At 39.4% G+C, this 12,986-nt stretch overlaps 1 protein-coding gene across 8 annotated transcripts in view; it reads left to right on the top strand.

The window, feature by feature from the left end:
- Positions 1-12,986, top strand: part of ARAP1 (ArfGAP with RhoGAP domain, ankyrin repeat and PH domain 1) — a 304,736-nt gene that overhangs the window by 158,411 nt on the left and 133,339 nt on the right. For all 8 annotated transcript variants that reach the window (XM_063432734.1, XM_063432703.1, XM_063432716.1 and 5 more), the window contains 2 exons: positions 8,198-8,283; positions 12,306-12,488. In XM_063432734.1, the coding sequence (XP_063288804.1) occupies positions 8,198-8,283; positions 12,306-12,488 (269 nt within the window). The remainder of the gene's footprint in view (positions 1-8,197; positions 8,284-12,305; positions 12,489-12,986) is intronic.

Genomic DNA, 12,986 nt, shown 5'->3' with positions numbered 1-12,986 from the left:
TTATTGGTATTCGGCTTTCTATGATGAGATTATTTAGTGGTATTCGGCTTTCTATGATGGGATTATTAGTGGTATTCGGCTTTCTGTGATGGGATTATTAGTGGTATTCGGCTTTCTATGATGGGATTATTAGTGGTATTCGGCTTTCTATGATGGGATTATTAGTGGTATTCGGCTTTCTATGATGAGATTATTTAGTGGTATTCGGCTTTCTATGATGGGGTTATTAGTGGTATTCGGCTTTCTATGATGGGATTATTAGTGGTATTCGGCTTTCTATGATGGCATTATTAGTGGTATTCGGCTTTCTATGATGGGATTATTAGTGGTATTCGGCTTTCTGTGATGGGATTATTAGTGGTATTCGGCTTTCTATGATGAGATTATTTAGTGGTATTCGGCTTTCTATGATGAGATTATTTAGTGGTATTCGGCTTTCTGTGATGGTATTATTAGTGGTATTCGGCTTTCTATGATGGGATTATTAGTGGTATTCGGCTTTCTATGATGAGATTATTTAGTGGTATTCGGCTTTCTATGATGGGGTTATTAGTGGTATTCGGCTTTCTATGATGGGATTATTAGTGGTATTCGGCTTTCTATGATGGGATTATTAGTGGTATTCGGCTTTCTATGATGGGATTATTAGTGGTATTTGGCTTTCTATGATGGGATTATTAGTGGTATTCGGCTTTCTATGATGAGATTATTTAGTGGTATTCGGCTTTCTATGATGGGGTTATTAGTGGTATTCGGCTTTCTATGATGGGATTATTAGTGGTATTCGGCTTTCTATGATGGGATTATTAGTGGTATGCGGCTTTCTATGATGGGATTATTAGTGGTATTCGGCTTTCTATGATGGGATTATTAGTGGTATTCGGCTTTCTATGATGGCATTATTAGTGGTATTCGGCTTTCTATGATGGGATTATTAGTGGTATTCGGCTTTCTGTGATGGGATTATTAGTGGTATTCGGCTTTCTATAATGGGATTATTAGTGGTATTCGGCTTTCTATGATGAGATTATTTAGTGGTATTCGGCTTTCTATGATGGGATTATTAGTGGTATTCGGCTTTCTGTGATGGGATTATTAGTGGTATTCGGCTTTCTATGATGGGATTATTAGTGGTATTCGGCTTTCTATGATGAGATTATTTAGTGGTATTCGGCTTTCTATGATGGGGTTATTAGTGGTATTCGGCTTTCTATGATGGGATTATTAGTGGTATTCGGCTTTCTATGATGGGATTATTAGTGGTATTCGGCTTTCTATGATGGCATTATTAGTGGTATTCGGCTTTCTGTGATGGGATTATTAGTGGTATTCGGCTTTCTATGATGAGATTATTTAGTGGTATTCGGCTTTCTATGATGAGATTATTTAGTGGTATTCGGCTTTCTATGATGAGATTATTTAGTGGTATTCGGCTTTCTGTGATGGTATTATTAGTGGTATTCGGCTTTCTATGATGGGATTATTAGTGGTATTCGGCTTTCTATGATGAGATTATTTAGTGGTATTCGGCTTTCTATGATGGGGTTATTAGTGGTATTCGGCTTTCTATGATGGGATTATTAGTGGTATTCGGCTTTCTATGATGGGATTATTAGTGGTATTCGGCTTTCTATGATGGGATTATTAGTGGTATTCGGCTTTCTATGATGGGATTATTAGTGGTATTCGGCTTTCTATGATGGGATTATTAGTGGTATTCGGCTTTCTATGATGGGATTATTAGTGGTATTCGGCTTTCTATGATGGGGTTATTAGTGGTATTCGGCTTTCTATGATGGGATTATTAGTGGTATTCGGCTTTCTATGATGGGATTATTAGTGGTATGCGGCTTTCTAGGATGGGATTATTAGTGATATTCGGCTTTCTATGATGGGATTATTAGTGGTATTCGGCTTTCTATGATGGCATTATTAGTGGTATTCGGCTTTCTATGATGGGATTATTAGTGGTATTCAGCTTTCTGTGATGGGATTATTAGTGGTATTCGGCTTTCTATAATGGGATTATTAGTGGTATTCGGCTTTCTATGATGAGATTATTTAGTGGTATTCGGCTTTCTATGATGGGATTATTAGTGGTATTCGGCTTTCTGTGATGGGATTATTAGTGGTATTCGGCTTTCTATGATGGGATTATTAGTGGTATTCGGCTTTCTATGATGGGATTATTAGTGGTATTCGGCTTTCTATGATGGGATTATTAGTGGTATTCGGCTTTCTATGATGGGATTATTAGTGGTATTCGGCTTTCTATGATGGGAGTATTAGTGGTATTCGGCTTTCTATGATGGGAGTATTAGTGGTATTCGGCTTTCTATGATGGGATTATTAGTGGTATTCGGCTTTCTATGATGGGATTATTAGTGGTATTCGGCTTTCTATGATGGGAGTATTAGTGGTATTCGGCTTTCTATGATGGGATTATTAGTGGTATTCGGCTTTCTATGATGGGATTATTAGTGGTATGCGGCTTTCTATGATGGGATTATTAGTGGTATTCGGCTTTCTATGATGGGATTATTAGTGGTATTCGGCTTTCTATGATGGCATTATTAGTGGTATTCGGCTTTCTATAATGGGATTATTATTGGTATTCGGCTTTCTATGATGAGATTATTTAGTGGTATTCGGCTTTCTATGATGGGATTATTAGTGGTATTCGGCTTTCTGTGATGGGATTATTAGTGGTATTCGGCTTTCTATGATGGGATTATTAGTGGTATTCGGCTTTCTATGATGGGATTATTAGTGGTATTCGGCTTTCTATGATGAGATTATTATTGGTATTCGGCTTTCTATGATGAGATTATTTAGTGGTATTCGGCTTTCTATGATGGGATTATTAGTGGTATTCGGCTTTCTGTGATGGGGTTATTAGTGGTATTCGGCTTTCTATGATGGGATTATTAGTGGTATTCGGCTTTCTATGATGGCATTATTAGTGGTATTCGGCTTTCTATGATGGGATTATTAGTGGTATTCGGCTTTCTATGATGAGATTATTTAGTGGTATTCGGCTTTCTATGATGAGATTATTTAGTGGTATTCGGCTTTCTGTGATGGTATTATTAGTGGTATTCGGCTTTCTATGATGGGATTATTAGTGGTATTCGGCTTTCTATGATGAGATTATTTAGTGGTATTCGGCTTTCTATGATGGGGTTATTAGTGGTATTCGGCTTTCTATGATGGTATTATTAGTGGTATTCGGCTTTCTATGATGGGATTATTAGTGGTATTCGGCTTTCTATGATGAGATTATTTAGTGGTATTCGGCTTTCTATGATGGGGTTATTAGTGGTATTCGGCTTTCTATGATGAGATTATTTAGTGGTATTCGGCTTTCTATGATGGGGTTATTAGTGGTATTCGGCTTTCTATGATGGGATTATTAGTGGTATTCGGCTTTCTATGATGGGATTATTAGTGGTATGCGGCTTTCTATGATGGGATTATTAGTGGTATTCGGCTTTCTATGATGGGATTATTAGTGGTATTCGGCTTTCTATGATGGCATTATTAGTGGTATTCGGCTTTCTATGATGGGATTATTAGTGGTATTCGGCTTTCTGTGATGGGATTATTAGTGGTATTCGGCTTTCTATAATGGGATTATTAGTGGTATTCGGCTTTCTATGATGAGATTATTTAGTGGTATTCGGCTTTCTATGATGGGATTATTAGTGGTATTCGGCTTTCTGTGATGGGATTATTAGTGGTATTCGGCTTTCTATGATGGGATTATTAGTGGTATTCGGCTTTCTATGATGAGATTATTTAGTGGTATTCGGCTTTCTATGATGGGGTTATTAGTGGTATTCGGCTTTCTATGATGGGATTATTAGTGGTATTCGGCTTTCTATGATGGGATTATTAGTGGTATTCGGCTTTCTATGATGGCATTATTAGTGGTATTCGGCTTTCTGTGATGGGATTATTAGTGGTATTCGGCTTTCTATGATGGGATTATTAGTGGTATTCGGCTTTCTATGATGAGATTATTTAGTGGTATTCGGCTTTCTATGATGAGATTATTTAGTGGTATTCGGCTTTCTGTGATGGTATTATTAGTGGTATTCGGCTTTCTATGATGGGATTATTAGTGGTATTCGGCTTTCTATGATGAGATTATTTAGTGGTATTCGGCTTTCTATGATGGGGTTATTAGTGGTATTCGGCTTTCTATGATGGGATTATTAGTGGTATTCGGCTTTCTATGATGGGATTATTAGTGGTATTCGGCTTTCTATGATGGGATTATTAGTGGTATTCGGCTTTCTATGATGGGATTATTAGTGGTATTCGGCTTTCTATGATGGGATTATTAGTGGTATTCGGCTTTCTATGATGGGGTTATTAGTGGTATTCGGCTTTCTATGATGGGATTATTAGTGGTATTCGGCTTTCTATGATGGGATTATTAGTGGTATTCGGCTTTCTATGATGGGATTATTAGTGGTATTCGGCTTTCTATGATGGCATTATTAGTGGTATTCGGCTTTCTATGATGGGATCATTAGTGGTATTCGGCTTTCTATGATGGGATTATTAGTGGTATTCGGCTTTCTATGATGGGATTATTAGTGGTATTCGGCTTTCTATGATGGCATTATTAGTGGTATTCGGCTGTCTATGTTGGGATTATTAGTGGTATTCGGCTTTATATGATGGGATTATTAGTGGTATTCGACTTTCTATGATGGGATTATTAGTGGTATTCGGCTTTCTATGATGGCATTATTAGTGGTATTCGGCTTTCTATGATGGGATTATTAGTGGTATTCGGCTTTCTATGATGGCATTATTAGTGGTATTCGGCTTTCTATGATGGGATTATTAGTGGTATTCGGCTTTCTATGATGTCATTATTAGTGGTAATTCGGCTTTCTATGATGGCATTATTAGTGGTATTCGACTTTCTATGATGGGATTATTAGTGGTATTCGGCTTTCTATGATGGGATTATTAGTGGTATTCGACTTTCTATGATGGGATTATTAGTGGTATTCGGCTTTCTATGATGGGATTATTAGTGGTATTCGGCTTTCTATGATGGGATTATTAGTGGTATTCGGCTTTCTATGATGGGATTATTAGTGGTATTCGGCTTTCTATGATGGCATTATTAGTGGTAATCGGCTTTCTATGATGGGATTATTAGTGGTATTCGGCTTTCTATGATGGGATTATTAGTGGTATTCGGCTTTCTATGATGGCATTATTAGTGGTATTCGGCTTTCTATGATGGGATTATTAGTGGTATTCGGCTTTCTATGATGGGATTATTAGTGGTATTCGGCTTTCTATGATGGCATTATTAGTGGTATTCGGCTTTCTATGATGGGATCATTAGTGGTATTCGGCTTTCTATGATGGGATTATTAGTGGTATTCGGCTTTCTATGATGGGATTATTAGTGGTATTCGGCTTTCTATGATGGCATTATTAGTGGTATTCGGCTTTCTATGATGGGATTATTAGTGGTATTCGGCTTTATATGATGGGATTATTAGTGGTATTCGGCTTTCTATGATGGGATTATTAGTGGTATTCGGCTTTCTATGATGGCATTATTAGTGGTATTCGGCTTTCTATGATGGGATTATTAGTGGTATTCGGCTTTCTATGATGGCATTATTAGTGGTATTCGGCTTTCTATGATGGGATTATTAGTGGTATTCGGCTTTCTATGATGGCATTATTAGTGGTATTCGGCTTTCTATGATGGCATTATTAGTGGTATTCGACTTTCTATGATGGGATTATTAGTGGTATTCGGCTTTCTATGATGGGATTATTAGTGGTATTCGGCTTTCTATGATGGCATTATTAGTGGTATTAGGCTTTCTATGATGGGATTATTAGTGGTTTTCGGCTTTCTGTGATGGGATTATTAGTGGTATTCGGCTTTCTATGATGGCATTATTAGTGGTATTCGGCTTTCTATGATGGCATTATTAGTGGTATTCGGCTTTCTATGATGGCATTATTAGTGGTATTCGGCTTTCTATGATGGGATTATTAGTGGTATTCGGCTTTCTATGATGGCATTATTAGTGGTATTCGGCTTTCTATGATGGGATTATTAGTGGTATTCGGCTTTCTATGATGGCATTATTAGTGGTATTCGGCTTTCTATAATGGGATTATTAGTGGTATTCGGCTTTCTGTGATGGGATTATTAGTGGTATTCGGCTTTCTATGATGGGATTATTAGTGGTATTCGGCTTTCTATGATGGGATTATTAGTGGTATTCGGCTTTCTATGATGGGATTATTAGTGGTATTCGGCTTTCTATGATGGGATTATTAGTGGTATTCGGCTTTCTATGATGGGATTATTAGTGGTATTCGGCTTTCTATGATGGGGTTATTAGTGGTATTCGGCTTTCTATGATGGGATTATTAGTGGTATTCGGCTTTCTATGATGGGATTATTAGTGGTATTCGGCTTTCTATGATGGGATTATTAGTGGTATTCGGCTTTCTATGATGGGATTATTAGTGGTATTCGGCTTTCTATGATGGGATTATTAGTGGTATTCGGCTTTCTATGATGGCATTATTAGTGGTATTCGGCTTTCTATGATGGCATTATTAGTGGTATTCGGCTTTCTATGATGGGATTATTAGTGGTATTCGGCTTTCTATGATGGGATTATTAGTGGTATTCGGCTTTCTATGATGGGATTATTAGTGGTATTCGGCTTTCTATGATGGGGTTATTAGTGGTATTCGGCTTTCTATGATGGGATTATTAGTGGTATTCGGCTTTCTATGATGGGATTATTAGTGGTATTCGGCTTTCTATGATGGGGTTATTAGTGGTATTCGGCTTTCTATGATGGGATTATTAGTGGTATTCGGCTTTCTATGATGGGATTATTAGTGGTATTCGACTTTCTATGATGGGATTATTAGTGGTATTCGGCTTTCTATGATGGCATTATTAGTGGTATTCGGCTTTCTATGATGGCATTATTAGTGGTATTCGGCTTTCTATGATGGCATTATTAGTGGTATTCGGCTTTCTATGATGGCATTATTAGTGGTATTCGGCTTTCTATGATGGCATTATTAGTGGTATTCGGCTTTCTATGATGGCATTATTAGTGGTATTCGGCTTTCTATGATGGGATTATTAGTGGTATTCGGCTTTCTATGATGGGATTATTAGTGGTATTCGGCTTTCTATGATGGCATTATTAGTGGTGGCTTTCTCTGATGGGATTATTTAGTGGTATTCGGCTTTCTATGATGGGATTATTAGTGGTATTCGGCTTTCTATGATGGCATTATTAGTGGTTTTCGGCTTTCTATGATGGGATTATTAGTGGTATTCGGCTTTCTATGATGGGATTATTAGTGGTATTCGACTTTCTATGATGGCATTATTAGTGGTATTCGGCTTTCTATGATGGGATTATTAGTGGTATTCGACTTTCTATGATGGCATTATTAGTGGTATTCGGCTTTCTATGACGGCATTATTAGTGGTATTCGGCTTTCTATGATGGCATTATTAGTGGTATTCGGCTTTCTATGATGGCATTATTAGTGGTATTCGGCTTTCTATGATGGGATTATTAGTGGTATTCGGCTTTCTATGATGGGATTATTAGTGGTATTCGGCTTTCTATGATGGGATTATTAGTGGTATTCGGCTTTCTATGATGGGATTATTAGTGGTATTCGGCTTTCTATGATGGGATTATTAGTGGTATTTGGTTAGAGAAAGCTGTTAAAATGTTTCCTAAAGTTTTGAGTTTTTTTTGTGGTTTAGCAGTTTGAGAGAACACAAAGTTTTATACTCCGTTTTATCTTTCTTCCATTACAGATCCATTTTAATGTATCTCCAGTTTACACTACAGCCTTTTAAAGAGATTGCAAGGCAGATCTATAATTGTCCTTCCTTTTTGTTTTATTCATGTTTTGGAGAATTTATATTTTAATGGTCCATTCTGGCAATGCTTTCATTCATAATTAATGGCATCTAATCTTTTTTTAGCTTCTTAATAAAAGGGGGGTTATTTGCTTAGCTGTGATTTCGTGTGCGTTGAGAACAGACCAACATGGACAAACATCTTCACTTTTGTAAAATCTTTTTCCAGTTTTGTAATGTCTGTGTACATTTGTGAAGTTGGCTGTTTAGTGACTTCTGTGCTTTATTTCCCAGGTGAGCACCGAAGCCTGGGACCCAGCATCAGTAAAGTGCGGAGTCTGAAGATGGATGATAAAGTGTGGACAGAGGAGATGATTGAGGTAAGGTAGCTGCTTGGTGACCACCACCATGGACCCAATTCTAACTGGGTGGCAACCTGCGGTTAAAACCCCTTCAGCCACTTACCGGAATCCAGCGCCAATGTCCCTCGGTGCTGGATCAGGCTCCACCCACAATGGCAGTGCGCGCATTAGACCTTCCCATAGCATTATTCAACGCTTTTCTATGGGGAAAATCTGATGCTGGAGGTCCGTGAGGATCAGCTAGCCGACCAAATATCCTATTGGATTCCGTAAACGCCCCCAGTTCTCTGGAACTGTAATGTTTAACATTGCAGCACTAAGTGCAAAAGGGTCAAAGCACCCAGACTACTTCAATGAGCTGAAGTGGTCTGGGTGCCCACAGTGTTCCTTTAAGTATTTGCAGATTACCGCTTCCTTTTTTACTTCTCATAACTTGCCCTTTTTGCTTATTCTTAATCTGGCATCTCATCTCCTTTAGTTCTCCATTTAAAAAAAACCTCAATTATTGTATAGAAAGTCGTCCATAACTGAGATCCTATATATACACTTCTTCAATAATAAGCAAGCATGTCCATCCCGACCCATCAGCTAACTGTGTCTGAATCCTGAACTTGAACTTCAACGTACAGTCCTTCTGTAGGTCGGCACCATCTTTACGTTGTCCTTTATGACTTTCTACGACAGCTAATTCTTACACAAACCGAGTACGTTCTTTGTCCAATAATAGTCTGCATCATCTCCCACCCCATTGGTTGTTGTATGCCATATAATCCGTGTACATTCTCTTTATTTTGCTTTATTTTGTGTGATTACTGATTGCCAGCTCCCCTCGCCCCGTGTGTCAGCCTTATTGTCACAGGTTTTGTATGAATGTTTCCCAGATGTCTGTACTGCTCAAACAACTCTACTTAATGTCACCCATTAAGCTGGGAAACTAATGTAGCAGAGAGCTGGTTTCTCACAGCTTAACTCCACCAATATATCCAGGGGATGCAGGAACAAGTAATAAATCCCAGAGAATATCCAGCACAGTCAGCAATAAAATCCAATAGTATCCCATCACCTTTCCCAATCACTGGACGACACACAGTATCAGGAGTAGAACTGAAGTTTAATGGCAACATTCCTGCTTTTATGAGATTCTCCCATGCAAGGGAGGGATTCACATTAATTACACATTGCACCAATCATACAGACGTTACCTCCCACACATCTCCTCCCCTTAGCCTAACAGATAATACGATTATACTGTACATACTTTTCCCCACTTTCCAGATGTACCCCAAATATGTGTACCCCATATATGTTAAATATGATATCCCCTGGTAGCCCTCATCTGGGTGAGAAACATATCCAAAAATCACTCAGATCAGACCAGGGGTTCGGGAGTTATAGGAAGGTAAAGTTTTGACCGACCGCATGGGTAAAGATGCCGAAAATAGTTCCATGAGATCTGGCCCTGCGGTCGGTCTCTATTCGTGCCCCAAAACTCTCGAAAGGCTATACCACACATAATGGAGTCGGTAACCGGATGACTCCCCTAGTTCGTGGGATTCATACTACCGAACGACGGGCCGTTTGTGGGTTTCTTTCGGTAGTTTCTGCCATCCTGGAGGTCTTAGCGGTGTTCAGCTAGTCGAGTGTCCGTTTTGAGTTCCAGACACTCGACGACCAAACACCGCTGTTCGTGGGGTTAAGATGGCCCCCGCCACGTGTTCGGCTGCCGAAATGGCAGCCACCTAGGGAATATAGCAGCGTGTTCGTATTAACAAAGGGAATAGGAGAAGCGATCAGGGAGGTAAATTACAAGAATAATGTACATCAGGGTGGTCCGGTTGTTCGGTACTTTGTTCGTATACCGAACAAAGTATGGCCATAGATGGTGCAATGTAAATCTGTGTACTCCAGGCATGAAAAACCTCTGCAGTGCCAACAGTAAAACAAGAGATGGGACAGCCAAAAAGGGGTTCTGCTACAACTAATTATGTGTGGAAACTCGACATTAGAGACTGAGTTTACAATTCCAAAATTTAGGTCACAATAAGGGGAGTTCAGCAGTTCTTTCCCTAAATTTAGCAAACTGGTTGAAAACCCTCCCAGTTCAGTATTTCATTGCCCCCTCTCCCTCTATGCTGAGCGGATGTTTTATATTATCTGGTTATTGGCGTTTATATCAGGACAAGACATTACCTGCACGCACTGTCTGACTGTCTGGAAGTAGCTGCCAAGTGAGCCTCACCCATGGTGCAGGCTCTCTCATTATGATATATCTACTTTGAAATGCTGGCATGGAGTATGGAGCACATTATGGTGTGAAGGGATAGATCTGGTCCGTAATAGAAACCTGAACTATTTCTCTCCATCTCATAAATGGTTAAATTAACAGTAAAGGGAGCGAGAATCGTGGTCTATAAAGGGTTAAAGATCTAAGAGAACGGTCTGAGTTTGGAATGTTCGATCTCCCCTCTGTCATTTCGCCCCTCACCAAGTTCTTGGAATCAGCTGGTGGAGGTTTCATGTTAAAATCTGATTAACCTGAAAGGCGAGCTCACTTCTATTACGGTCTGTCGCAGCTTACTTTGTTTGTTGGTTTTTTGCTTTGTGTATTTTTACAGACATTTTCATCCAAGACGCTTGAGTTTTAGGAAATCTACGATTAACGTGTATCCGATAAATCACACCAGGATTTATTCACTAAACAGAGAATTGTAACTGGAAACTGAATTCCACAATCTGACTAAAGCAACTAATCCGTGGCCATAACTGAGTTGAATTATTCCAAGTAGGCTGTTTTGGTCAGATATATGAGATTTATTTTTCCATTTCACTACAATTGACCATTGAGTGAATGAATCCCGATGTGCTGTCTGGGTTGTCCTGGAAGTGTCTGAGATAGTTTGCTGTCAATGTCGTGGAGACAATGATACAATCCACAGGAACATTCAGTTTTCCGTGACCCAGAACCGCTTCTTATACAGAACCGCCATAATTCTTGGTAAAACAAATCCCAGACCAGTTACCAAATGGATTTAAGAACTCCAGCTCCTCGTTCACTTTGGGTTTTGCGGCTTGCAATAAGATGTGTTGGCACTGCAATGCCAGCGGCAGGTAGGCATGCATTTATGGGACTGTTCTTCCATCCACTTCACAGATATCTCCACCCACTGTCCCTTAAACAAAGTACGTTTTGGATTATGATTCTGGGCCGGAATTGTTGAACTGGAAACAGAGTACTTGGAAAGTTTGTTCAGTTTAACTATTTTGGCCTTAAAGGGACACTGTAGTCACCCAGACCATTTGATCTCATTGAAGTGGTCTTGGTGCAGTGTGCCTGTCCCCTTAGTCCTGTAAGTGTTAGAGAAACTGCAATAATTATCTTGCAGGACGAAGACTGCCTCTGGTGGCTGTCAATCAGACAGTCACTAATGGCACTTCCTGGATGTTAATGGACACCTGGTCTCCTAAATGACGCTGGATGTTCTTAGACTCTGCTCAAGGACATCCAGCGTCAGTGAAATCTCCATTGGAAAGCATTGAAGCACTGCTTTCCAATGGGGAGGGACTATTGTGCTTCACTTACTTACATCGCCCCTATGTATGTGTGAGATATTGATTAACTATAGTGCAAACTGTGAGTTTGATGACATCATAGTCTCATTCACATCGACTTTGTAGGCCGTTGTGAAAAGGAAGGGATTTGTGAAAATTTCCAGTATTTTAGGTCATTGCTCCAAGTCGCAATATGTTCATCTGTAAATTACCAATAGTTAAACAAGTTACCTTGTGTGTGAAATGTTTACGATTTAAAAAGTAGGAAATGCTGATAAAATAACTATAATATTATAAAATATAATATTTGGTATCATTGCACCCCTTTATTTGTGATTAGAAATTCAATAATAATGAATTCAGTGTTGGAGCTCATAGATAGCAGTTTGTGTGCTTCATTGTAATCTAATAATAATGTTATTCTTTTTGAGTTATTTTTGAAGGTTTTTCTGTTTAATATTTTCCATAATTGCTTTGTTCACACCAAACAGCTGTTCCTGGAGCTGGGGAACGCTGTCAGTAACAGGTTTTGGGCAGCCAACGTCCCCCCAAGTGAAGCCATCAGCGCCTCGAGTGGAACTCTGGAAAGGAAAACGTTTATCATGGCGAAATACCGCGAAGGAAAATACCGCCGCTATCACCAGCTCTTTGGAAATCAAACCGAGTTGGACAAGGTAAGAACCTTATTGCGTGGGCTGCACTCACTGATTCCTTGCGCGATAATGGGCTGCGTTCAGTTTGCAAATGGCAGTCCGTATAGTTTCATGGTTTGTTTGTTAAAAGGTGCAGTTCCCCAGATTAGGGGAATACAGAACTGGTTTCATTTCATAAGATAATATACGTGGTGGTGTTAGCAGGGGGTATTGGGGATAATTGGCTAGAAATAGATACTGTCTGTAGCAAACTCACCCCTTTAACAGAGGTTGCCATGAGCTTTTGGAGGGGGCTGCTTGCCCGCCTCCTGCCCTGTGATTATGGTCCCTGGGAGATTTGGCCCTTCAAGTACAACATTTGGGCATACTGCATTTTATTATGCTGCCACTGGCCCTTTAAGCAGCATATGGAATTATATTGGACTGTGTATGTCCCTTTAAGACTATGGCCCTCTCATCAGCCCATGCTAAACTTAAACTCCATAGTAATTTGACTGTGTTCGTGGCATCTGAGCGCTG

The sequence above is a fragment of the Pelobates fuscus genome, chromosome 1, assembly GCF_036172605.1.
Source record: "Pelobates fuscus isolate aPelFus1 chromosome 1, aPelFus1.pri, whole genome shotgun sequence".
In the NCBI taxonomy this organism is placed as follows: domain Eukaryota; kingdom Metazoa; phylum Chordata; class Amphibia; order Anura; family Pelobatidae; genus Pelobates; species Pelobates fuscus.
This window is presented reverse-complemented; position numbering and strand designations above follow the sequence as displayed.